At 51.9% G+C, this 25,216-nt stretch overlaps 1 protein-coding gene across 1 annotated transcript in view; it reads left to right on the top strand.

Annotated features, from left to right (window-relative positions):
• The window catches only part of NCOR2 (nuclear receptor corepressor 2), a 228,201-nt gene that overhangs the window by 118,396 nt on the left and 84,589 nt on the right, over nt 1-25,216 (top strand). The window contains exons 6-8 of the mRNA XM_039561371.1: nt 430-543; nt 11,614-11,670; nt 16,571-16,623. Coding sequence (XP_039417305.1) covers nt 430-543; nt 11,614-11,670; nt 16,571-16,623 — 224 coding nt within the window. The remainder of the gene's footprint in view (nt 1-429; nt 544-11,613; nt 11,671-16,570; nt 16,624-25,216) is intronic.

Raw genomic sequence — 25,216 nt, forward strand, 5'->3', positions numbered from 1 at the left:
CAGCCTTGCTCATCACCCCTGGCTCCTGCACCTCTCTCTGCACGCAGCAGCAGCTCCACAGGCAGGTAGCAGCAGGGAGCCAGGCTGGATTTAAGTGTTCCCAGTAAAATCGTTATTTCTAGCCTCAGGCCCGTTCCAGGAGGCTCCTTTGAGGCAGGTCCTCATCCTCCATGCCTAAAACACACCGACCCACGAGCGCAGGGCCGGTGCCTGGGGCAGGCCAGCGCTGCGCTTGCGTGGCAGGGCTGCTGTGAGCTCTCCTCCCTCTCCCCGTCCCTCCCCAGCCCCAGCCTGCCCGTGTCTCGCAGGAAGTCTCCTACCATGGCGGTTTCTGCCTCGGTCACGGCACCACAGAGAGTCTCGTGTGGACAGGGACGGCTGCGTTTCTTGCTGTGACTCACCCTCCTCCTCCCCCCTCTCCTTCCACAGCAACAGTTGGAGGAAGAAGCAGCCAAACCACCAGAGCCTGAGAAACCCATCTCTCCCCCTCCTATCGAGTCCAAACATCGCAGCTTGGTGCAGATCATCTACGACGAGAACAGGGTGAGTCTGGAAATGATGGAAGCACAAATGTGCGATCGTGCCGTGTCACCCTGGCCAGGGATGGGGAGGTTGGTAAGCACCAGGTGGGAGATTTTCCTGGGTGTTACCTCTGGGGTGGAGGCTGTGGGAGTGGGATAGATGGAGCCCTGTCAGGATGGTGACTGCAGAGGGCTGAGCCATGAGTACCTTGCGCTGCCTGGCGGATGAGCACTAATGTCTTCTGAAGAACCTGCCTGGGGGGTTTCCTGTGATCAGCCTTAGAGATGAAGTGTTCAAGAGATGATTCAGACTCCTCTCTGTTAAACAGTTTGCTTTATCTTCTTCTCTGGGAGTGAACCTGTTCGAAAGCTGCCTCAAAGCTTGGGCTTTGGTGTGGTGTGTGGGCTGCATGGATGGAGGGTGACATCTGTGGTGCTCTAATACTGGCAGGCCAGCTACGAGCTCTCCTGGCTGCTCCTGAGCCCCCCAGGCTGGAGCAGAAAGGATGTGGACGCAGCCATGGCTGGATTTGTGGACATTTGATGCTGTAAATAGCATTAACAAAGGTCAGGCTGGCATCCCTGGCTCTGGATCTCTGCCTTGACCGCTCATTTATCAGTCGTTGCCTGTAATAGCAGCCCGAGGAGAGACGAATTTTGCTGTGTGCATCGGAGCGATGCTCAGAAATTGGGCCCTTTGGTAGATAATCAAGCATATTCATTTTCATTTAGGTGTTGGATAAAAAGGATGATTTTGCATAAAAGGAAAACTACCAGTCGCTAATTATTTTGAATTGCGAGGCCTGCGATTTCACTTGGAGCTGCAGAAATCCAGGTGCCTGACTCCTAAAAAGAAAAAAAATCGCCTACCCTGCGCTCCCAGGCAGTGCAATTTTCCTGGTTTTCCTTTTTCCATCTGCTTCTCTCCCTGAGCAGTAGGAAACCCAGCGCTGGCACGGTCTGTTGTGTGAGTGGGTGAAGGCTGAGGTCGAAGTGTTTGAAGCATTAGCAAGTACCAGCTGGTGATGGCTTTACAGCACTGGGCTTTGGGGGCAGGCACCAAGTGTTCCTCACAGCCATTCTCATCACCAAGTGCCCTCTCTGGGGGTCTTGGGATAGATGGCTTGTCCTCCTGTGCAAGCAAGGAGGCTCAAAAAAAATGAGCTCTCAAAGGTTTTTATTTCTGTTCCCTTGAGCCCCATCCTCCTTGGACACTCTTGTGTAGCTGAACCACATTACAAGGGGAGGAAATGGGGGGTGGGGGTGAGGCAGGAGGGAAGGGTGATCTTCAGCCACCGCATCCCCAACAGCCTGCATCATAGCAGTCCCCGTTAGCTGCAGTTTGCTCAGGGCTGGGTGTCCTGCCAACCCCCTGTCCTGCTTTGTCACCTCTTGTCTCTGGCCATGCCAGCAGAAGGGTCACACATTCCCTCGCACCACCTTCTCCAGAGCAGACAGGATCTGCCCTCCAAGCCTCACCACCACTCAGGTCCCTTGGCACTGCTGCCCTGTCCCATGGGTGATGGCAGAGATGGTGGAGGGCAAGCACGGAGTTCTACATTTTTCCTGGAAAGTCCACGGCCATAGCAGCTGGGACACTGTCACACACAGTGCTCAGGGCTGGTGGCATCCCTTTGTCAGCATTAGGCTGAGCTCAGCCAGCTTGGTGCCAGGAAATTTTACCACCATTAACCTTTGTGATAGGTGCACTCATTCCAGGTGGGTGCTCAGCAAGCAAAGGTCACGTTGGACACCAAATGTTGGTACAATTTCGAATCTGGCTCTGTGTTCGTGTCTGAATTATCCCAGGGATGATTCTTCCCTATTCTTGTAAAATCCCCTTGGGTGTCGCGTGTAAGGAGCCCGCCTGTGGGCTGGAGACTCCAACCAACAACTTTCCCTTTGGCTTGACAGAAACCAGAGCAGGTTGCAGGGAGGTTCCTCCTTTGGATCTGTCTATGGGCTACAGAGCTGACAGAATCACTGGCCAGTTGTGATGGCTGAGGCTGGGGGATTGGAAGGACCCTTTCCAGTACCACAGGAGGGAGAGGCTGAGCTGGGGCTGCGAGGGGAAGGGAGTGCTGAGTGTTGTCTTTGTGGAGGCTCCAGTAACAAGAGTGGGAATCAGGATGTAATGGCCCTTCTAAAGAACATTCACGGGCTCAGCTTTCAGACTCTCGTGTACTGAATGTTTGGGATGCATTTTAGTGGTGACTGCTCTTCCTTTGCGGCCAGGAGGAGGAAAGCTCGAAGAGGAAGGGTCTTGGGATTAGAGTCAGTTGAGATTGTGGTGGAAAGCAGTGGCTGGTGGTTGGCTGTGGGGTGGCTTTGATGGCAGCAGATCCTGCAGGTGTATCCAGCTGTCTGTGAATGTGGGAGAGCCCCAGACACTCCTGTGCTGACCTGTGGCTTTACGCTTAATTGCAAGGTGAGTTGGTAGGAGCAGAGGGCAGCAAGCCAGATAGAGATGTATTGATCTAGAGTGGGGAAGGTCACTGAGCCAAATTTTAAGCCTTTCTGCCTCTTCTGTGCCATGGAAAAGCAGTGAAGTTGATGCCTTGAGGTCTTCTTGTGGGAAGGGCGTCAGTAATGGCTGAGCCAGGGCTCCAGCCCATGCACAAAGGGAAGGAAAGCCGGATTTACTCGCATCGCTTGGCTTGTGGCTTGCTTGAGGGAGGCAGTGCACGGTAAGAAATGCAAATAAAAAGAGGATATTCAGGCCTCAGGAGGAGGCGAGAAAGGAAAGCACCCCAGAAGTGCTGGCAAAGCCTGAAACGATCTTTAAAGAGCAGTGCTGTGGAAGGGGCAGAAAGCCAGCCCTTGTGCCAATCCCAGAGCAGGTGGGAGGCGGCAGCTTCGTGGAGGGGCTTCTGCCTGGCTCTGGCTTAGCTTTTCATGAACCAGGGGTCTGTGCTCCACCGAGCACACGGGTGCTGCCGTGCCCGTTCCCACCGCTGCTGCCAGGCTGTGCCGCAGCCGCACACTGCCAGCAGTTATACCCCGAACAAAGGCGAGGCCAAAAACGGTCCATGGGAGAGGAGAGGTTACGTGAGGACAGAGCAGCTAGAAACGCCGGAAAATCAAGTTAGCCAGCCATTCTGTGACCTACTTTCCTTTTGGCGATAGCTGTGGCTTTGCAGGCGTGAATGGTTTCTAATTTTAGCTTATGGTTCATCAGGGAAGTCTATATATTTTTCTCACCACCGCGCTGTGTATGGATGAGGGGTTGGGATGAGGGCGGCGCTGGGCTGTATCCGATTTTCTCCGAATTCAGGTTTGCTGATGCTGAATGCCCATCACGCTGCTGTTCCCTCTTGTGACCTACTTAACGTGTATGATTTTAGAAGTTCCTCAGTGTCAGAGAGGATAATTATGGGAAATGTGACCTGTAATCCCCTCTTGCTACACTCTGCTGGACATGTAATTGATTTCCAGAAAAAAAAGGGTGACTGTACAGATTGTGCTGGAGAAGAGCGGAGAGAAGCTGCTCTTGACTGCAGTCAAATCCTGGGCTACGAGTCTGTTTGGTTGCATTTGGGAAGCTTTTAGGGGACTTGGATTGTAGAGGAACAGTTTATATTCAAGGTCCAGGTGCCTCCTCCCCTGCTGTGTGCTGACCAGAGCCATTTTATCTTGTTTCCAAAGATGAGCTGTGAAGTTGCACCCAAAAAGATACTTTTTGGGAAACCTTTGCAGTATAACAGAGAAAAACATACATTTGTGGATCTGAGCCAAAATTTCCACTGTGAGTGCCAACTGTACCATTTCTGGAAGGATTTTTGAGAATGGGAGTTAACGTTTTTGGTACTGTCTGTGGACTAGCCTGAGAACAGACAGTGGGCAGCATTGTCAGAAGCATTTGAGTCCTATTTTCAAAAGTGTGCTCAGTCCTCAAAGAAACAAAGTGATGTTTGAAAACAGTTACGGGGGCCAGAATTGCCAAGAGCGTTTGAAAAGTGCCGTGGGAAGCTCAGCGGACAGTTCTGGCTGCAGGGTGCTCAGGGCTCCTCTCCAGGAGCTGGTTGCTGGCAGGGTGGCACAGAGCTACCTGGAGAAATCAGGTTGGGATGGATGCTTCAGTTGATCCTGAGGCTGACAGCGATGGAGGTGTCTGGGATTTCCTAAATTAAGCCCTGTGAGCGATTTTAGTGTCTCCCCTGTGGAGGAAAGCTGGTCTCTGCTGGGTCCGGCACCTCAGAGGTGGTGGCTGTGTGACACAGCCTCCTCGAGGGCTTTAATTTGCACCTCTGGGATGTGTTATTGTATTGACAGAACTTAGCTTTCTTCCACCTCAAATCCCCATAACCAAGACAGATCATCTGTGTGTATTTTTAGCTGTAGCTGTATTCCACCGGGCCATTCACGGGATTCCTTGCATCCGCCTTCCCTTGAAATCGATTGAACATATCTGGGCTTGAAGATGTTTTTGTGCTTTAAACGGAAATTTCCAAGGCCCTTGCTAGGCACAGGGAGGAGAGCAGCAATGCTCTGTGCCTTTCCTGGGATGCAGGGCTGGCCAAACTCTCCTTGGCAGTGTGTCCTGGAGGAAGCAGCCACCCAGCATCCCGCCGTGGCTTGGCTGGGTGCATTCTCCTCCAAGTCACCTGTGTGTCCGAAGTCCCCATCCACTCCTGGGCTGATGTGCACACAGAGGCACCCGTGACCATTGTGGTGATGTGGAGCCCACAGGTGGCCGTGTCCAGCTCTCTGCGAGCCAGATGCGGGTGGCTGGAGGCTCCCTGCGGCCCTGCCGTGCACCACAGCCAGCAGGACTCCTGCTCAGAGGCCAGCAGACAGAAAGCAGCTCGCGTGCTCGTGTCCCTGCAAACCAGCACATGGCAGCTTCCTCTGAAACATTGCGCTCATTTATCGGAGAGGGAGAGGTCGCGTCAGGACGTGGCGTGACTTCGCCCTCCGTGCTGTGCCAGGGAGGGGACACCTCGTGCTGTGACCCACCACAGTGTGGCCAGGGCTAGGACCAGTCCCCCCATGTGGCCCCTGTGGGTGCCAACAGCCCCGCGAGCCCATCCCTGCTCCGCTGTCAGCCCTCCGAAAAACTGGGTTTGATGCAGTGCAGGCAGTGGAAGCAGCAGCAGCGTCTGTCTTGCTCTTGAGATTGAGCTGGTGGAAATCAATAAGATTAAATTTTAATTCGTTTTCTGTCTTGGTGCTTGTTCCTTCAAAAGGGCACAGCTATCTATCTATAAATTCAGCATTATGCCATAAAATTGGAATTCAAAGGATTGTTTGGAACTTTTTCCACCCCCTGCTGCTGTTGTGTCTGTGCAGAGTGTGTTCCCAGCTATCGGTTTACCCTCAAATACCTTCATAAAGCATTAATGCCCCATCCATAAATAAGAGAATAAATAAATGAAGGCTTTTAGCATTGCAAAGTATAATCTTGCCTTTAACTACTCACAGACACTGAGTGTGACTCAGATCCTACAGGGATTTGATGTCTGTAGAACTCTGATTTTCTATGAACTCCTGATTTACATGAGAAAGGGAAGAATCGGGCCTGCCTCGTCAGCACGGAGCTGGTGCAGTAAATAAGACCTTATCAGTGAAAGTGCTTTTGAGCATTTAATCTACGGGGCTTTTTTCAAATTCCAGTTTATGTGGTAGTTGGGATGGGGGTGTTTCGTATTTGGCTGATGAAAGGGCCTTGTTTGTTTTGCTTTTGTTTCTAATAACTTCTATTCTGCCTCATCTGGGCTTGGTGATGCAAAATGGGCTTTTGGATAGTCCGGAGGAAAACTGGAAAGGCCAGAATTCAGATGCTGTTGACATTTCTCCATGATAGCAAGATTTCCAAAAAGATAAAATTTAAACAATTATCCTGGAGTCATTGAGAATCTTTTAAATTTTTTATTGGATTTTAAGGAGACTTTTGTTTGTTTTGGCGTTTTAATGGTCCTGGTGTCTGTTTCAGGATCTGGAGTTCCCAATAGCTGTATTGACTTAAAAGATTTGTTTGTGATTAACCCAGACCAGATAAGGCCATGTCCTGCATTTGGAAGTAGTGATGAGAATTGTAGAGATGCCAAATCTGCTGGAGGGAGGAAGGCAGACCCTGCAACACAGCCCTGGCTCCTTGGGTTGAGTGACTGGAGCTTTCCTGTAACTGCTGCAGTGCTAAAATGTGGATTTATGGAAGTTTTCTGTGCAGTGCCAACACTTCCAGCAGTTTTGCAGCGGTGGAACGTTCAGCCGTGGTTTGCAGTGGCAAAGCCTTGCTGGCACATCACTTGAACCTTAGTGTGCCTGTGAAGGGCACCACAGCCCTGCAGACAACAGAGCGGGGTGAGTGTGTGAGTGGAAACCCAGCTGTGTCTGGGGGTTCCCCCACTGGCCATGGATGGGGTAGGAGCAAACCAAGGACTGAAACTGTCTGGCAGTGATGAGCCAAAGCCAGAGAGCAGCAAGTCGCTGAAATGAGTCGGCTTGTCACACTCTGTGTGGGGTAGGTGGGGACTGGTGTGGACACACAGCTCCAACGTCACCTCTTTCCTCTGTTTTCTTACTGATTGTGATGAGTCACTTGTAACCCCCACTGCATCATCTGCTGGCCCCAGCCTTGGGGATGTGGCTCAGTCGCTGCTGGTGTGGCAGGGAGATGGCTCCAGCTGAGCACAGGGAGGTGGGGGAGCGTGCAGGGCAGCTGCATCCCATGGGCACCCCTGGAGAGCATCAGCCCCTGGGCCAGGTGAGAGGGGCCAGGCTCACACCATTGAGGCTGACCAATGTTCCCTGGTGCTCAGGGTATTTGGGTTCAAGGAGAGCCCAGGGAAGGGTGCTCATTCTTGGTCTGCTGAGAGCTCTGTCATGGCCACCCCTGCAGGAGCTGGAGCGGGAGGAGTGTTGCTTTCCCTTCCACAACACTGGGGCTCATCCCACTTGCTTTGTGTGGAAGGCAGCAAATTGTTGGGGTGGTTTGGCTCTCAGAGGGAGCATGCTGAGGTTTAAAGGAGAGAAAAAAATAGTACTTGTGGTTGTAGGAGTGAAAATCTTTCCCTGTGGAACGGGCATTGCCAGGTCGTGGTTTGGTCCCAGCACATTTTGGCTGTACTGTTTGCTTTCTGCTGCATGCAGAGAGGTGTCTCGCCTGAGGGTTTCCATGATTTCTGCTGACTTCAGCCACACCTCTCCTGAACTTTGTTTTAAACAAAATCCTGCTCCAGCCTGCCTCTTTGCCATGCTGCTCCCCCAGCCCTGCCTGTCCCAGGGATGTTGTGGTGCCAGGACGGGAACTTTTTCCAGCACAGTCTCCTGCCTCTGGAAGGGCTTTGCATATCTCTGTGCAGGACATGCCTGGTCCCAAACAGAAACCCTCCCATTCCCCAGCACTGCTGCCTACGGGATGCTATAAATAACCCTGGGAGCACGGTTCAGCTGCAGCAGCTTTGTGCTGCATGGAACCATGGCTGGAGTCGGTCCAAGAAAGTGCCGCCTCCTAATTTCAGATCCGCTTTCTCAAAATAACTCCTGTGTTTCCTTCTCTTCCATTTTTAAACTTCGCTTTAAGAAGAGCCCACGCAAAATCCCAGACTCTCCCTCCTCTGGTTTCGGTTGCTCTGCTGCCTCGTGGGGTTGGCTCGTCATCCCCACGGGAGCTCACATGGCCGGAAAGTTGCTCTCCTGCCTGCTTTCCCCTCCCAAGCCTATTTTAAGTTTCTTCAAAGGAAAAGCAAGGGGCTGGAGTTTGCTTTGGAAGCCAAATGCTCTTTAGGCGAGAGTGAAGATTTTTTTGTAGTCTGCAGGGAGGCTTTTGCTGTTGGCGAAGATCTCTTTAGTTCCAGGCCCCTTGGAGGAGCATGAGCCAGGGTAAGAGCGCGATCTGCCTGCCTGTGTCCCTGCCTGTGCCCCTGCCCAGGGGGAGAGAGGTTCTGTAGGGGCAAATGCTGCTGCCTGCCACATCTGTGGGTTCCCTTGTGAATCCGTGGCCTGCAGTGACCGTGTTTTTGGTTTGGACGTGCTTCTTGATGCCTCCAGAAATGCACTTGGAGGTCCCACGATGAGCACCACTGCTCCTCTGCTGGAGCAGTATTTCAGGATTCTGTACCAGATCAAGAAAAGGGGTCTTTGCCTGCTCACTGTGGAGCTGCAGAGGGACTGTACAGCTGGTGGGGATCTTCATGTGTCTCACTAGAGGTAAAGGCTTGGGTTCGCTTCTTGATACATTTCTTTCTATTAAATAACAGGAATGCGGGCACGGGTGGGGTCATTCAGCAGATGTAGGATGAACCCCGTGGTTTTCTGCTGCAGGGTCCATCACTAAGCATACTCCTAACAAAATTAGTATTGGAACCAAGTCCTAGGTGGCCATGCCTTTGGAAGGGAAAGGGTTTACCAGGACTGTTGGTGGTCTTCAGCAAAGGTCCCGCTGCTGCAGGAGGGCCTGGGGGGGCTGCCTTTGCCCCTGAACAGTTTGAGGTTTGCATAAATTCTCCAGTCAGGCTTCGGGCTTGCTGAGTCCCTAGGCAGGAACACACCTCTGTGTGTCTGTCTGTCCTTACAGGTGAGCCCCAGTGTGGGGTGGGAACCTTCTGCTGGGTGTTGTGTGTTCTTCCCAATTCTGCCACCAGCTCTCACCTCGGTCTGCCAGGCCTTTCAGACAGCTCGTTATGGTTCTGCTATGATCTGATAAAGGCAGCAAGGAGCATTAGCAATTGCAGTGGGTGTCAAGTGTTAATTGGGCAGCTTTCAAGATAGAGGCATTTCTTTGTGTACGTACAAAGATATGACGTGCTCGGAATAGCTTCTGCTCCTGATCTTTCGTTCTGGAGACGTGTATATTGCAGTTGGTTAATGCAAGACAAATTATGTCATTCTTCTTGATTCGCCACATGTTCTGCCTATGGTGGTTTGCCTCTGGCTTGTCTCATTAAGTTGTCTAAACATGGCAAATGCAGCAAGCTGAACATACTCAGCTTTTTCTCGAAGTAAATCTCATTGTACACACAGACCTGCAGCGTCACTGGTCCTTTGCTGTGCCATCCCTGCTGCGGGCATCTTCCACCAGCGCTGGTGCCCAGGAGAACAGGCCCATGGTGGGACTGTCTGCCCTAAGTGAGGCTGCAGTCTTCTACCCATAATTATGCAGACTGCAATTAATTGGTTTGCTGCTTTTTGTCCCAGGTATGCATCAAAAAAAATTAGGTAAGCTGATGCCTCCTGCTCACCAGCAGCCAATGGCAGGCAGGAGGGCATTGGCCAATTCATCCTCTTGGCCACTGATGTAGAGTGTTTTTAGCAGTTTTAATGATCCTGCCTCCCCCTGAAAATCTTACCCCTGGTTTTAATTCTGTAAGACTTCTTAATGCCACAGTGTTGTTGTTCTCCAAGGTCAGCAGGTTTTATAGCTTGTGGAGACCAAACTATTGATCTCTGGCTCAGAGAAATTCATCCATTGTGTGATGAATTTTTCCAAGGGGCAGGTCCCTGGGCACACTTGGCTCATTCCCATTAACAGAGTCAGGTAGGCAGTGATCAGGACATCTGTGAACCCCAGGGTCTTTTGTGTGTGGATAACCAGGCAGGGATGCACTGAGAGCAGGGCTGCTCTTGTGTGGGGATGGTGCCAGGGCAGGCTCCCTGCGTGGTGACATTGGTTACATCTCTCTCAGCATCCTTGAAGTCGCTTTTAAATTGCAGAGGCTTTGTGTCCTCCTGAGCATACAGTAAATACAGGAACTGGAAACCTTCCTGGTCATGCTGTGGTGAGGCACCTGGGGCAGGCTTTGCAGCTGGGATGGGTCTGGTTTTGGCCAGGGCCATTTGTCAGGGCCTGAGCCCCACGGCGGGCAGGGTGACTCACGCAGCTGCTTGGGGTGACTCTTTCAAAGCGCACGCTGGCAAATCAGACTCTGTGTGGGTGCACAAGGCCCCGGCGAGGAGTCTGCACACCTACAGCTGCATCAGTGCTTTTGAGGACCTGCCAGCAGTGGGGGGATAGATGAAACTTTTGGAAACTCTCCACGGGCGTGGATGTGGGGGCAAGTGACAGGGCCGTGTGCCAGCCTTTGGCGAGACATCCCTGTGCTGAGTCCTTGGGAAGTATGAGAGGTGCCTGATGCTGGAGGGCTTTGTAAGCCGGACCCCTGCAGCTGGGGTTCCCTTCCCTGCCCTGGGGGAACTTTGCCCAGGATTTGCTAAGCCCCACTGATTCTGCCAGGAGCCCAGACCCCAGCCCACCCCTGCTCCCCAGGCCTGGGGCTCAGCTCCCTGTTTTAGGCAGCTGGGGATTTTCTGTCTCCCTTACCCCAAAATAGCTAAAACTACCTATTTTATCTGAACCTCAGAAAATCCATCTCCTCATCCCCATCACTGCCAGGTATTTGGCTTTAGTGGCTCAGCCCGTGGTGTCGGCAGCGTGCAGTGATCTGGATTTATTGGACTGTCAGTAACCCCCCTGAACAGCCTGGCTTTGCGAGGAAGTGCTGTTTACTGAAAATGTCATCTTTTATTTAGACTCCTGCTACAGCCAACCCATGTCTTTTTTTTCAGGCATGTTTAATTAGTAACCACTGCACAGCCCCTGACACGTGTTCCTGGGTGGCTTTTTGCCTTTAATAAGCACTAGGTAGCCTGGCCGGGGGTGGGAGGGGACGGGGAAGGGCTCCTCTGCGGCAGGGAGGGGAGGGAAGCGAGAGCACGATGAGGAGCCAAGGGCAGCTCAACTCTAATGATCACATGCTGGTGAAGCGATGAATCCTAGAAAGGGCATCTCTGCGCGAGTGCCGCTCTGCCCGCCCTGCTGCTCGCAGGGCAGCCACGCAGAGGTAACGGGCACAGTCCCCCTGCCTGGCACCCAGAGGGCTCGGGGATCTGGGTCACTTCCTGGGCAGAGCTCGGATGCATTAAAGTCAGGATAACCCGAGTGCTGGAGCCCTTCGCCCACGGGTTTTTCCTGCGGGTCCAGAGGCTGAGCTGAACCTTTCCACCCACTCTCAGGCAGGGGTGGGACTTGTGATGGCTCTGTGGAGGTCTGAGAAGGGGTTTTAGCAGAGGGGAGAGCTGGAGCAGAGAGCTGCGACTTGTAACTGATGGCACGAATAACTTTTTTTCTTCCTCTCCCCTTTCCTCCCTGCAGAAGAAGGCAGAGGCTGCCCACCGGATCCTGGAAGGACTGGGTCCCCAGGTGGAGCTGGTGAGTGTCACCTCTGGCTGTGGGGAGCGGGAGCCGGGCCAGGTTTGGAGAGGTTCCTGGGTGGTGAGCGACCGCGGCACCCTGTGTGTGTGTCTGTCAGAAGGAAGTGTGCTGCTGGCCCGGACCTCTTGCTGGCACAGCACCAAGGCAGGAAGCAAAGTGACTGAGATGAGTACTGAAACGCAGGCAGACACATACTCAGAGCCCTCCTCGGAGAGGGTTAACCCTTTGTTTCCTTCCTCACACGCTGCAGTGGAGCTGGAGCGTGGAAGGGGCTCTGGCACAGTCTGCCTCCGCTTGGGATGCTGATGGCTTCATCTGCTGGTGGCAGACACAGCGCCAGCACTGTGGGGCTGCTGCCTGGTCAGCCAGCCTCGAGGTGCTGTGTGGAGGGATGGGTGCTTGGACTCTCCTCTGTCCCACCCACTGGAAAAGGAGGGGGGTGCTGGAGGGTGCTCCGTGAGCACAGCCCGACTGCAGCTGCCACAACCTGCAGGTATCAGGACTCGCACACTTCCTATTTCGGTCTCTCTCATGCACAGGGAAGCTGAGAAAACAACTTAGAACAAATTGTCAATTTTGGGCTGCTCCCTCATCTGGAAAAATCCATCTGTAAGTTAAAGGACTGATTGCTGGAAGGGCAGCTGGAAACAACCCCCTGGGGGCTGAGTCCTGGAGAAGGGTGCCTGGAAAAGGTGCGTTGGCAGTGGTGCTGCCAACTGACAGAGAATCTCCTGCTTTGCACCAGCCGTGGGATGCAGTGGAGGGAGCCGTCTGTATGAGATGGGAGCAGGCAGCTCACAGGCTTCGACAGCTGTAATTTGCACTTGCCTTGTGGAGGTGGCACTAATTGCTGTCTTCCCCTGTGCATAAGGGAGAGGTCACACGTGACAAAGCCCACTTCCTTGTTGGGAAGGTAACACTCATCATTATTCCTCTGAGTCACCAGGGTCAAACCCTTTTCCTCTTTCTGCTGTGAAGGTTGGCAGTGCCCAGGGTTGGTGCTTTCTCATCCAAAAGATGGTGCGTTTCCTTTCCTTTCCTTCCTCCTCCCTTGTTTGTTTTTTTTTTCCCTTGTTTCAGTTTGTTGATGTTTTGTCCCTGGGTGTTGACACTGCACGATGGGGGCTGTAACAGAGCCCAGTGCAAACCTTTCCTCTGTCTCTGTGCCTTACTCATCGGAAGGCAGGGGAAAAGGGGAAACCTCACTGAGAAAACCCAGCTGGGCTCTGTGTGCATCCTGCAGACTGTCTGCTCCATCTGCCATGGGAGAGGCACTTCCTATGGCCCAGCCCCCACACCATGTCGGGCACAGCAGCGCCCAGGACCTGCCAGTGGCCTACGAGAGACGAGATGAATCGTCACAGCTTCCTCTGAGCTGGAAAGGAAGCAGCTCCAGGAAGAAGAGCAGCTCTGCGTGCTCTGCCCCGTGCTCGTGCCTGCTCCACCATGTCACACACCACACGCTCCAGCCCTGTGCCTGCCACAGCCCACGAGCCTCCTACAGGGAGGCTGAGCATCCTGATGCCAATCCAGTGTCTGTAAGGAGAGGTGTGGCTGTCACCAGCAGGGCTGTGTGTTGCTGTCAGCTCTGCTCAGATGTCCTGTTCTGGCTGTTCAGAGAGCTCTGGGTGGTGCCTTTGGAGCAGTGATGGTGCTGGATGCACACTGGCTCAGTGGCAGGCAGCGTGCCAGGGTTCATGGGTGAGGTGAGAGGTTGCAGTGGAAATCGGTCAGCCGTGGCACCAGAACTGCGTGCTGCTGGCAGATTGCAGCAGGAGGCCCGGGGAATCCCAGGAAGCAGGGATCCAGTTCAGGTCCTGGGAAGCTGGTGCTCCCCTCTGGGTCAGGAGGAGCTTGTGACTCAGTACACCAGGACTCTGGTTCATCCCTGCAGTGTAGTGGTACCATTTTAAAAATATCCCCATGTTTTCCCCAGGGAGAAATGTTTTTGAGATGCATAGTCTGAACCCTGCAGTGTCCAGAAAGCAATTGAGACCTTTCATTCTGTTTTATTTCTAAAAAGCTTTCAGTAAATCCAGGGCTTTTCCAGTAATAGCTTTGCGTCGCAATTGTGTTTTTCTAAAATGTCATCCCCCAGAGAAATGCATTACTTGTTCCTAACCTTGGAGAAGCAATGAGGATGTTTGAGCATCACCTTACCTATCTGACCTGTGAGCTTTGCTTCTGCTTAACTTTCTGAGAAAGGTGGAATTCAGAGCCATTGTGGATGGCTCTGAGGGAAGATGCTGTTTCTCAGTCTCTGACCTGTTGAGAATAAATCTTTAAGTATTTAGTCTGTAAGTTCTCTGTGGGTAAGTAGAACTTGTCCCCTGGGCTTCTTCCACTGCATGGGCTGAGTTACAGTGCTGAGGCTATTGTGCCGATAGAAATCTCTTTGAGGTGCTGGTGTCATGTGGATCTTGGTTTGGGTCCCAGAATTTCTTATTTCTGAATGTTCAGGCATTTCTTTTAAAGTGATGCGTTCCAGTGCTTGTCTGCTAACACTTAGGTTTGCTAGCTAAGACTTGAAGTGTTCATATCATATATAGTGGAGAGGAATCGTTAGCTTTTGGTCAGCTGGTTGGCATCGGGGCATCTGTGATGTCCATGTGCACATGAGCATTTTCTAACCCAGGTCCAAACCAAATCGTTAATTCCACTGCTTCTCCCAGGAGGAAGGTCTCTGTGACCTGCCAGGTGTGAGCTTCTTTGCTTTGATTTTTATGAGCAAGGAGGGAAGAGAGACGCTTATTTCTCAGTATTTCCAGTTCCTGCAGTCCTCTTCCAAAAGACAGTCACTGGTCAAGGCCTCCCAGCGGATGCTGCAGTTGAGCTTTCCAGGGTGACTGTGGACGTGATGCTCTGGAGCTGCGGCTCTATTTCTTCTCTCTGTGGTGCAGACCTGCCTCTCTCGAGCTACGTGATGAGACGGATGTCTGTGTTCCTCTGAGCTTTCCAAGCGTGAAGCGCACAGCCAGCTCTGAGCCTGGAGTCGAACCAGCAGATCTGAGAGGATTCATGATAGAAACACCCCTGGGGAAGGGATACCACTGAGAAGGTCTTCTTTGTGAGGACCTGCTCGTTCCTCTCATCTGCCCTGGCTCTGCCAGCACAGGGTGGCCAGGTGTCTCCTGGCAGACTTGCAGCCCATCACCCCCTCGCCAGGTAATGGACGCCCGGTCGCTGCCGTCGGCCCTGCATCCCTCCTGGAACACAGGGTTCATCTCCCCTGCCTGTCTGCCTGGGGATTACGTGCCTCTGCGTGGCCCTTCTGCCTGGGGATTACGTGTGCTTTCACGTAAGGGACACGGCCAAGGGCAGCCAGAAAGAGAAGCTGATGACCTGCTGGGGCTGCAGTGATGGCATGGGGAGAGCTACACCCAGTCCCTGTTCTGTGTGGATTGATGTGGCTGTCCTGTGTGGCAGCAGAGTGGTGAGGCAGTATCTGTGTAGATAGATAGGCTGTGTGGAGACAGGCTGTGTGAAAAAACAAGCTGCTGTGCCAAGCACCTGTGGTGGTGATAGGGAGATACCACAGAGGAGGTGGGAGTAGCACCTTCTGCAGACTGGAGGGGAAAAGGACCCATCTTTGTTTACAGGTCCTGTTGCCTCCAGTGCTGCTCACCTGGTTGAGCAGATGCTCAGCAGATGTTCTGCCCTTTTCCTGTGCTTAATCTGAGATGAAATCGGGTAGACCCAGAGCACAGTCTGAGCCCTGTGACCACAGTAGGAGGGTGAGCTGGTGTATGTATCCATGGTCAGGATGCTACCTTCAACCAGGCCATCACATGTCCCTCTGCCTGTGGCCACAAGTGTTAGATGCTCACAGCTGGTTTAGGGAAGGTCTGTGGATAAACTGCCTGAGTACTTGGTGATGTTTTTGTGGTCAGACCTGAGCTGTGCTCTTTAGGTGCCTGGTTGCTTGTGATGGTTGGGCTATGGCAAGCTTTTGGTTATCCCAGTATTGGACATGTTCGCAGCATCTTAAGACAGTGAATAGAAGTGTTGAATCCTGTGCTTAATCCTGAGCACCCTGTCGGCCTGCTGATGTGGACACAAATGGTGGCAGTCCCTGGAGTGTGTGCTGAGCTGTTAATTACAATGGATGGGATTGAGCCTGGTCTCTCTGGCATCTCTTCCTTGCAGAAGTGGCACCCTCCAGGCTCCCAAGGGTAAATCCCTGGGAAGGGAAAGGTAGCAGGGGCAGTGACCAGGAATGGATCCAACTCTCCTGACTCCCTGCCATATCCCCACTGAGGGTGTGGGGGATAGAGCAACCCTGGGGAAAACACGTGTCTGCCGGAGCCCAGTTGCCCCTGCTGAGGAACAGATGAGCATTGCTGTACTCAGGGGTGCTGGGGGAGTGCAGTGCCGTGCCTGGGGGCCAACCCACCCTTGGCAACGCTGGAAACCCCAGGGCAAACCCTCGTCCTGCCTGCAGTTGCCTGCGCTCGGCTTGCCGGGAGGGCTCGGGCAGGCTTTTGCCGCGTAGACATAACAACTTGCAGCTCACAGACTGTCTCTTCCCGCTCCCCAAGCCCCGCTTTCCCCTCGCCTCCCCCGTGTCATATGTTCCGAGGCGCAGTGCGTTTTTCGATCGGTGAATAACAGCCACGTACTCGCCGTGCCGTGTTGATCTGGACGACGTCGCGAATCGCCTGTTCCGAGCCAGCTCGCTGAGCGCTGCCTGCCCTCCCCCGGGCTGAGCCGGGATGCACCGGGACTCGAGCGGCGCTGCCGGGAGCCAGCACCCTCCAGTACGGCCGGGAGCGGGGCTGGGCACAGGGACGGGCGCCCGGGCTGCGATCGGCACCGAGGCGGCAGCGCTTCTGATGGGTTTAAGTTTCTAAATGTCAGACCGTACCATTTATGCCTTCATTTCTCTTATTTATTTCAGCCGTTATACAACCAGCCTTCAGACACCAGGCAGTACCATGAAAACATTAAAATGTAAGTATGTGGCAATAAAGCTATTTTAAATGTCAGGTTGGGCAGTGGACTGGAGCAGGAGGGGTGCCAGCGTGCTCCCAGACCCCAATTAAAGCTGCCGAGGAATTGTGAGCATCCTGTTAGAGCTGCTCCGGGTGCCCAGCAGTCAGGAGCTGTAGCTTAAGGTGGATGCTGAAGGTGCTGTTTGATTTTCTTGGGGGTGGGGTGGATGTGGGTCCTGGCTGGTCCCTTGTTATTTTCCCAGAGAACACTTACCTTAAGTGCTTTCTTCTATGCTTCACCCGTACCGAAATACGAAATCGGCTGCCAGAGTGTGTGTGTGTGTGTGTGTGTATGTGTTTGCATGCAAGAAAGATGAGGTAAAATGAAAAGTTGCAATTACAATTAGATTTTCATGAAGGACCTCTTGAATGTCTAATAACAACTGGTTATTTCAAAGATACTTACCGAGACTTAGCAATCATCTAATTTGACTTATCACCTCAATACATGATTTAATCATCAGCATGTGTTTAATAACCACAGTGACTTCCTGAACATAGAAGAACTATAACAGATAATGAGAATAGCGATAATTGTGATTATTGTTGGAAATTTAAATAGTCAAACCAGATCTGAAACTTTTTATCTGCCTTGAATGAACTGATGATTGCTCTGAGCTGCCTGTAGCATGTCTATTTTGGTACCAGCTCGGTCAGCTGGTGATAATCATCTTTAATAATCTATTAACAAAAGTTAATAATCTCTTGCTTTTCAGCGGTATGTTAATTGATCCCGGGGGTTTATAAGGGAGGAGTTCCCGTACCTTTGCTCTAGGGGAGCATGGTAGGAGCTGGCAGTGCTTAGGGGCTCTCTGTCCCCAAGGGCTGCAGGGAGGAGTGTTTGCTGACGTGACCCCACTGCTCGCTGCCAGGCCCTGCTCCGTTCCTGCTCCACCCAGAGCTTCCTGTGTCATCCCAGCAATGCACTCACTGCAAAACATCCAAACCCAGATCACCCCCAGCCCCTCAGCTCCCACAGGGCTCAGGGGGTCCCTGTCAGTTCAGGGGGCTGATGATTGATAAACCATCTTGTGCGGTGTCAGGTGCTAGCCCAAGGACGTGCTCTCTGCATTGCTGGTTGTGTTTTTCCCCCGGCTCTGATGGGGTGTGGAAGTCACGAGCTCTCGGGGACCCTCTCTTGCCTTGAAGGGCCCCACAGCCATCCCAACGCAGGTGCTGATCGCTAGTGCTGTCCTTGAAGGAACGAGTTAAAAGTAGATTCAAGTATTTCACCCACTCTCCATTGCCCTGCCAATATTTGTGGGTTTGTGATCACATTTTCCTGTGATTTAAACGATTTCCTGTCCTGGGTTGCTGCCTGAAAGACGGGTGCAAACAAGCGGGAACTGACTGCGCAGGTCAGGAGTAAAACTCTTGATAAGAGGTGAAGCCCCATCAAACCAACCATCAGAGCAGGTGTTCCCCTCCATCCCTGCCTCTGTAGGCATCTGCAGGGTTATCCCCACCCAGACAGTGACAGTCCCCACGTGGCTGTAGCGGTGGCAGTGACAGACCAAGGAGAGGCTGGAACAGGCAGGCTTGGGGTTAATGTTCAGTGTGATTAATGCTGCAAAAATACGGGAAGGAAACCACACATTTTAATGAAAAGCCTCCATCTCCTCCTTCCAGAAACCTGGCAATTAGCTGCCTTCAACTGGTTATTGATGCCAGCCAAGCACAGCTACAGATCTAGGTCAGTGAAAGGCCCCTGAGCGATCTGGGCTCCAGATGTTGGCTGCTTTTGGCCGTGGGTCTGTCTTGGAGGTCCTTGGGTCTGGTCTGCACTTTGCTACTTGTTGCTGAACATGCAGAGAAATTGGTGTCTTTTCTCACATCTCTGTGTCCCTGCTGCACATTAAAGAACATTTTGATGGCTGGGAGGCAGATAGGAAATCAAGATTTTGGTGATTCTTCCAAGCAAATGATTTGGGGTCCTTTAACCAAGAGCAAAAGATATTAGACTTCTCTGTTTTGACCAAGTTATGCTTGGATGTTCACATCTGATCTACAACTTTTCCACAAGCTGAAATTGAAGATACTTTTTGTCTTCTCCTTGTTCTTAATATGTTTGTGCCTTTCTGCTCCAGAAGAGCAGCTTCTGCTTTGTAGCCTGGAGGTGGCTGTTTCCATAGAAGATGGAGTAAATCCTCAGGGTGCAGGGAGACACCAGCCAGATGCATTAGAGCATCAGGACAGCTGCCAGGACACCAGAGGTTATATTTTGCCAAGGTGTAATTGGATGCAGATTCTCCAGAACAGCTTCGCCCTATGCAGATTTAGCCATGATGAAAAAGCCTTTTGGCAGATTGCTGGAAAATCATCTGGGTTGTGATTCTGTCCACAAATCCTCACTGCATCCTGGCTGTGTTGTGCAAATGGAAACTGCCCCCATGTGAAGCTGGTTTGGAGCCTCATACCTGGGCACAAGATGGCCAGGCTGTTATTGTTACAAATACCTTTTACAGCTTTTTATTTTTTTTAAAAAAAACGTTTCCTAGTGTGAATTTTTTTTTCTCAGTTGAATGTTTGCAAGTGTCAATGGGAAGGCATTTGAATATCAGAAAGCCAGGATTCCTCGATTTCTCCACAGCCATACTCTCTGCCTTGCAACACTCATTTAATTCTCCCTTCTTGTTTGCTTTGCTTTTCAGCTGGGATGAGTCACGTATGCTAATATAGAGCTGACTGGGGAGTTACTGGGAGAATTTCTACTCTTACTAAAATGTTACCTACCGGTCTCTTATTTTCATGGAGTTTTATGGCCTGTCTCCTATCCAGTACAGTTAAAATTAATTTCATGCCCCAGTTCATTCCAGTGTTTGTAGCTTCAAAAGCTTTTAAGTCCTATTTAGCTGCCTGGCTGTGCTCTGTTCCTTGTCTGCGTGGTCCCTTCGGTTCACCTGTGAGTGCAGGCTTCGAGCAAACATGGTTAATTTTGTATGCTACATCTGCCACGGGATCCAAGGCACCCTTGAGTGGTTTGTTCTGAAGAGCTGACCTACCTTTGCTGGGACCGTGTCCTTTCTGTTTGAAATATCTGCTTTGTTAGAGAGAAGGGCTCTGCCACTCGCCCATCATAAAAGAGGAGGGCAAGGTGGCATTTAGTGCCCTCATTTCGTAGGGATGGGGTGAGCTTTGCCCCTATAGCTGTCTTGGCCCTTGCTGTTTTTCAAGGTGAGAATTTCTTGGCTTTGCAACAGACTGAAAGTTCCTTCAAGATGCATCACAGCCCTGAGCACAACTGGAGACCACTCAAGTGATTCTGCATCAGCTGAGGAGGCTACAGAGACCCTTCTTCTACATTTTGATGAAATACAGCAAATGCAGAAGACGCTGGTGCACCAGTGAAGCACCAATGCCTCTGGTCAAGGTCTTTATTTCAGTGCTTTGCCAGCTGGTTGTACAAGGATGAGAGCTGCCCTTCCCACCCTGTCACAGTAGTGACTTTGCATATTCCCCAGACTCTGGCTCCAAAGATATTAACCTTCTTTCCTCCAAGTGTTTGAAAAATGACAAGATGTTGTTCACATGAGCAGGATCAATTACCTGCTGTCTGTCTGAAGAGATATTCTCCAAGGGGGCCTTCGTGTCTACGGCGGGAGATTCCTGCCCGGTCAGCCATGAAAAACAGCCTGGCGGGACTCTCCTCCCCCCTTTCCCAAAGCAGTCGTCTTGCAATCATATTCTGTGAGACCTGTATTTGAAAGCAAGATGCGAGCTTCCCTGAGCCTTGAAAAAGCAGACAAAAAGCAAAGTGAATAGCCCAGGGTAAGTACATGCAAGGTGTTGTTCACAGGGTTTGCTTTAAGCCTCCCCTTCCAGAACTTCTCCTTGCTTTACACTGAAATTCAGGAATGTAGGGGTGAAACCAGGCTGCATCCCTTCAAGATGCTTAGAGAGGTGTTGGAGAACCTCTCAGAATGTACAGTTAAAACAGATGGAGAGTTTGGTGTGATTTGGGTTTTCTCGCGTGTCCAGATCCAGCAGCAGAGCTGAGTGCACTGTTAATATTTGCACATCTGGGTTGCTGTCTGCAGCTGAGAGCTTCTCAGGGAGAGGGCAGGAAATCTGCCTCTGCAGAATCAAAATCTAAAGTCAGGATTTTCTGAGAGGTTTCAAGACTTCAGAATCTCTTTTTGTTTTCTAAGTGCCCCCCCCCCCCCAAAAAAAAAAAAAAAAAAAAAAGCAGAACAGCTTTCTTCTGAAAATCTCACAACTGCAGCTTTCCAAATCACTTGTCACATTGGGAAATTTAAGTCATCTTTTCATTACTTGCTGTTTAGGGGATTTAGTAGCACTGGATTGCCTCTGAAATCATAGTTGAAGCCTGACATGTAACACAAATGTTCTTTCAAACCCTGTCATTACTAATGCACTCTCTTTCAGGTCTTTTTATTAGTGCTTGTAGACATTTTCCTCATTAGAAATTCACCTAGCAGCTCCCTGCTCATCCCATTCAAGGTTTCTCATCTCTTTTATTCTCTATTGGCATGCACCAAGGCAGCAGATTACCTAGTGATGAATTACTAAAGGATGGAGACACACACTGCTACCTTCTGCTTCTTCCTCTTGCCAGTAAAAAGCCAATACTCATTTGGGGGCTATCTGGCAACACTTGGGCTTGTGCTTCAGGGCAAGGCAGAGGTGTTTCTGGGCACCAGCAGCCTGCCTGACTGTACATCCAGAGTTGTGAACCTCTGCCACTTCACCCTCAGAGGCACTGATGGTGCTGGGGGTTTAGTCCATCCCGGTGCCCAAGGGCGCTGGGATAAATAATGAAAGATGTGCTTTGCTTTTCTTCCCCAGAAAGTGTTTCTAAATATTGCAAGGAACTGCTCTGAACAGCTGGCTTTCCAGAAGCATGCCCTGCCTTGGGGTTAGTAGGTTACAGTGTGTTAGCAGCTGGAGCTGTGTGCTCCAGCCATTTCAGAGCAAGCAAGGGAATGAGTGCAGTGACCCGTGACCAGGGTGAGCTGCTCCCTGCCCTCGCTGCAGGGAGTCCTGTGGCTGGACGGAATCAGTGACTGCCCTGAGCTGCAGCTTGGGATCCTGGCACCAGCCATGCACGGGAGCAGGCGCAGCAGCGGGGAGGACAGAACTGTTTTGGTCTCCGTTGCCTCTAGGCTGGTTTCACCTTGGAGTGTTCTTGCTGGGCTCCTCGGGTCTCCTGGTTTGCCGATCTCTTGTCTCCCTGTGCTTTGTTTGGCTGGAGTTGCCAGGAGCTTCCTCGGTTTCCTACCCTTGCCTGTGTGATCCATCTTGCTGTACAATGGCTTTGCCAGCTGCTCGCTGCCTCCTTCCCATCGCTCTTTGCAGTTTGGTCCCAGCTTTGTTTGCTCTGGCTGATGAAAGACGTTCCTGTGTAATTAAATACCCCTGATTAGTTTTGCTCAAATAGCAAACTTCCTTTCATCTCGTCTTGCACCGGTTGAAGGTCTCCACAGGCTTGGCCAGGTGTGCCGCAGTGCATCAGCTCTTTGTGTCCTTTGGGAGCCCTATCCCAGGGCTTTGGCAGCGTCCACACGTGGGTACACAGCAGCACCGACGCGCATGCGTGCACCCACATCCTTTTAATATCGCAGCCTCCGGAAGGATCACGGCCAAGTCATTCCTGTGGACCTGGGCCAAGTAACTCAAAAGTCAGAGTTACAGGTTCTCTCCTTGACTGGCTCCATTGTGAAAGCCATGAAACAAAAGCAACCTTGGGCCAAGCCAGTGAAGGTGGAAGCAGCTGCTCCCGCAGGTCTCGCCTTGCTTTGCTCAGAGTGGGAGATGGGTTTCACTCGGCGGTTTGCAGACTGGCTCTGAGAACTGTGCTCCTGTGTGGGGCTCACCAGCCAGAGCAGCGGGGCAGGGGGAAGAGGATGAGTTATGCAACACAGGGATGGAGATGGGCTTCATCCAGTAAATGAATCATTGACCACAAGGATGGGGATGTGCCACCTGGCAGCCTCCGAACACCAGCTCGCCAGAAGCTGGCGGGGCTCTGTGTCCATCCCAGCCTGCCCCATCCTTAGGGACACCTCCAGGGATAAGGCAGGGAGCTCCCATGTCCTCCCCACCCGGCATGGTGTGACGTGCCAGCCCAGCAATACTTTAAACTGCCCACAAGAGTCACTGTTGCTTTATCTAAGGAGCGCCCATTCCTCCTGCCTGGGAGCTGCCTGATTTCTTCACCCCTTTGCGGTTCAGGTCTCCATCCGTGACGCTTTTCTTGTGCCCTAGAAAACCGCAGGACTCAGGCAAGGGAAGAGGAGAAGGGAGGAGGCTTGGCACCTTGCAGGAGCAGCCTTTGCCATGTGCCACTCCGCAGTGGTTATTTCCGTGCCCGGCTCCCAGCAGACAGCCGTCACCTTCCCCGCCTGTGCACAGCGGTTGTGCTCAGCTCGGTGATTTGCCCAGGGAGCACAGCGTGTGCTTGGGAGACATGTGGCCCGAATTAACCTCGCTGCAAACGGTTTCTAAGTAACAGCAGTACATGTAGCAAGATAAACTGTGAAGCCTATTTATATTTACCAAGATTGTATTAACCTTTGAAAGGTTGACCTTATGCAAAAACAAAACAAAACAAAAAAGATAAAGTGGCAAAAACATTCAGGGCATGAGGGGGTTTGTTGTTGTTTTAATCCTTTCACTCTTTGATTACTTCAGCCTTGGTGGTGGTAAACATACATCGGCTTTCAAGGCATTCCTGATTTTTGCAGCTGCAGAGCCATTAAGCCTTTGCCTGTGTTCGCACTTTCAAGGTCAGCCGTGATGCACAACTCAAGGCAACCCATCAGCTGCGTAAGAGCTGCTAATTTCCTTCATTTACTCTCCTGTTTTCTAAGAACTTGTGCAGCAGATCAGCAGCAGCAGCAGCAGCAGCAGCGTGTCAAAGCCCGGGTTGCTCCTGGATGTCACACAGGCTGACATGGGGAGGGCAGGGGTTCAATTAGCTGGGCTGGCCCCAGGGGACAGTCCATGACCCCTTGTTGGGGACCATCCCACACATGCTCGTCATTAGCGCCGCCCCAAAGGTTTCCTTGTGTTAGAGCTTCCATTAGAATTGGAATAAACAAACAAGCAGTGGGAATGTGTGTGCTTGGCACAGTGACCCGTTGAGCTTGCTCGAACAGAGCTGAAGTCTTGGAAGGAAATGTGTCTGACTGGGTCCCTGCAGGAGGGTTTGCTGCCCACTGAGGTGCCAGAAGGTGCTGGGGCCTTTGAGGAAAGCTCACCGTGTGTGATGAGAAGGGATGCAGGAGCATGTGAGGAGCTGGGGCTGGCAAACAGGTGCTGGAGAGGGACCTGTGGTTCCCAAGGCAGCGCTTGCTGTGGGATCGCCATCGTTCCTGTGAGTGCCGGTGCATGGTTCAGTGGTGTAGCAAGAGGAGAGTTTAGAAAGGGGAAAATGTTGATGCTTTCTGCAATGTTCTCCATTCCTAAACTTAGCCAGGACTGCCCCCAGTTGTCTCTCTAAGTGAGCTGGGCCCTCTGCTCCTTCCCAAACAGTCCCGTTTGCCACTAATTGTGCTGAGGGATTTACAGGGGGAGGAGGGCGGTTTTTCCCTTCCTGCTAGCCACGCAGGAGGGGAATGAGGAAGCAGCAAGGGTATCTCTTCATTCAGCTAAATCCCATAGAACATGCCTACATGAGACTGCTAAGCTCCTGATCAGTAATTACACACTGCAGCTCTGCCTTTAATCGGGATAAAAGACTTAAGGAAACTCCTTTGCCCCGGTCTCTACCTTTTACCTAGAGATTTTATTGCTGTGAATATTAGCAACAGGAGCTCAGCTCTGGGGCTCGTGCAGGCTCTGGGAGCTCCTGCAGCCTTTTCAGCTCTGTTCTGCTCCTGTGCTGCTTCTCTTTGAGCAGTTATTTCACGTTGCCTTTAGAAAGTAGAAAGGAGAAGAAAGTGGGGGGCTTTCTGGGTGGTTGGGGTTGTGGTGGCCAATTTCCCCCTTGAGGTCCTAATTCTGCAAGTGGCTGAATTCTCCTGGCTGGTTGTTTGCAGCTTTGTTGGGCACGGCTCCAAGGAAGCAAGAGGTCAGGAGATAAGTGCTGCAATCCCTGCTCACTGTGATCCTGCCTCCTTATCAGGGCCTCAGAGCCCAGGGGTGAACATGTGTTCGCCGACATCCCCATCGCTGCTGACCTGGGCACCGGGGTGCCCGGGGTGGTCTCTGCTCGGGGGGTGCCACCACCTCCTGCTGTGCAGAGCTTGGCCTGAGCCCCCCAGCTCTTGGGAACCCACTGTGGTTTTGCAGATCAATATGTGAAATTAATGAAGGAACAGCCTGACCCACTGATAGATGCAGAGCTGAGCGTCTGCCCACGTGCGGTGCTGACAACATGGGGAAGGTTTGCAGTGGCACTTTATTAATTTAGTTCTCAACTTTTGTCCTGGTTTACCAACAGATGTGGGTGAAGTTCCTGGTTTTTCTCTAGGCTGGCTCGAGGTCCCAGATAAGAGCATTTGTTGTTCCGAAGTTGATCCAATTCCAAGTTAAGGTGGAAACTGTGCTGCACACTCCTTTGGGAGTGGGGAAAGCCAGGCTGTGTATTT

This window comes from Corvus cornix, chromosome 15, assembly GCF_000738735.6.
Source record: "Corvus cornix cornix isolate S_Up_H32 chromosome 15, ASM73873v5, whole genome shotgun sequence".
NCBI classification, from domain to species: domain Eukaryota; kingdom Metazoa; phylum Chordata; class Aves; order Passeriformes; family Corvidae; genus Corvus; species Corvus cornix.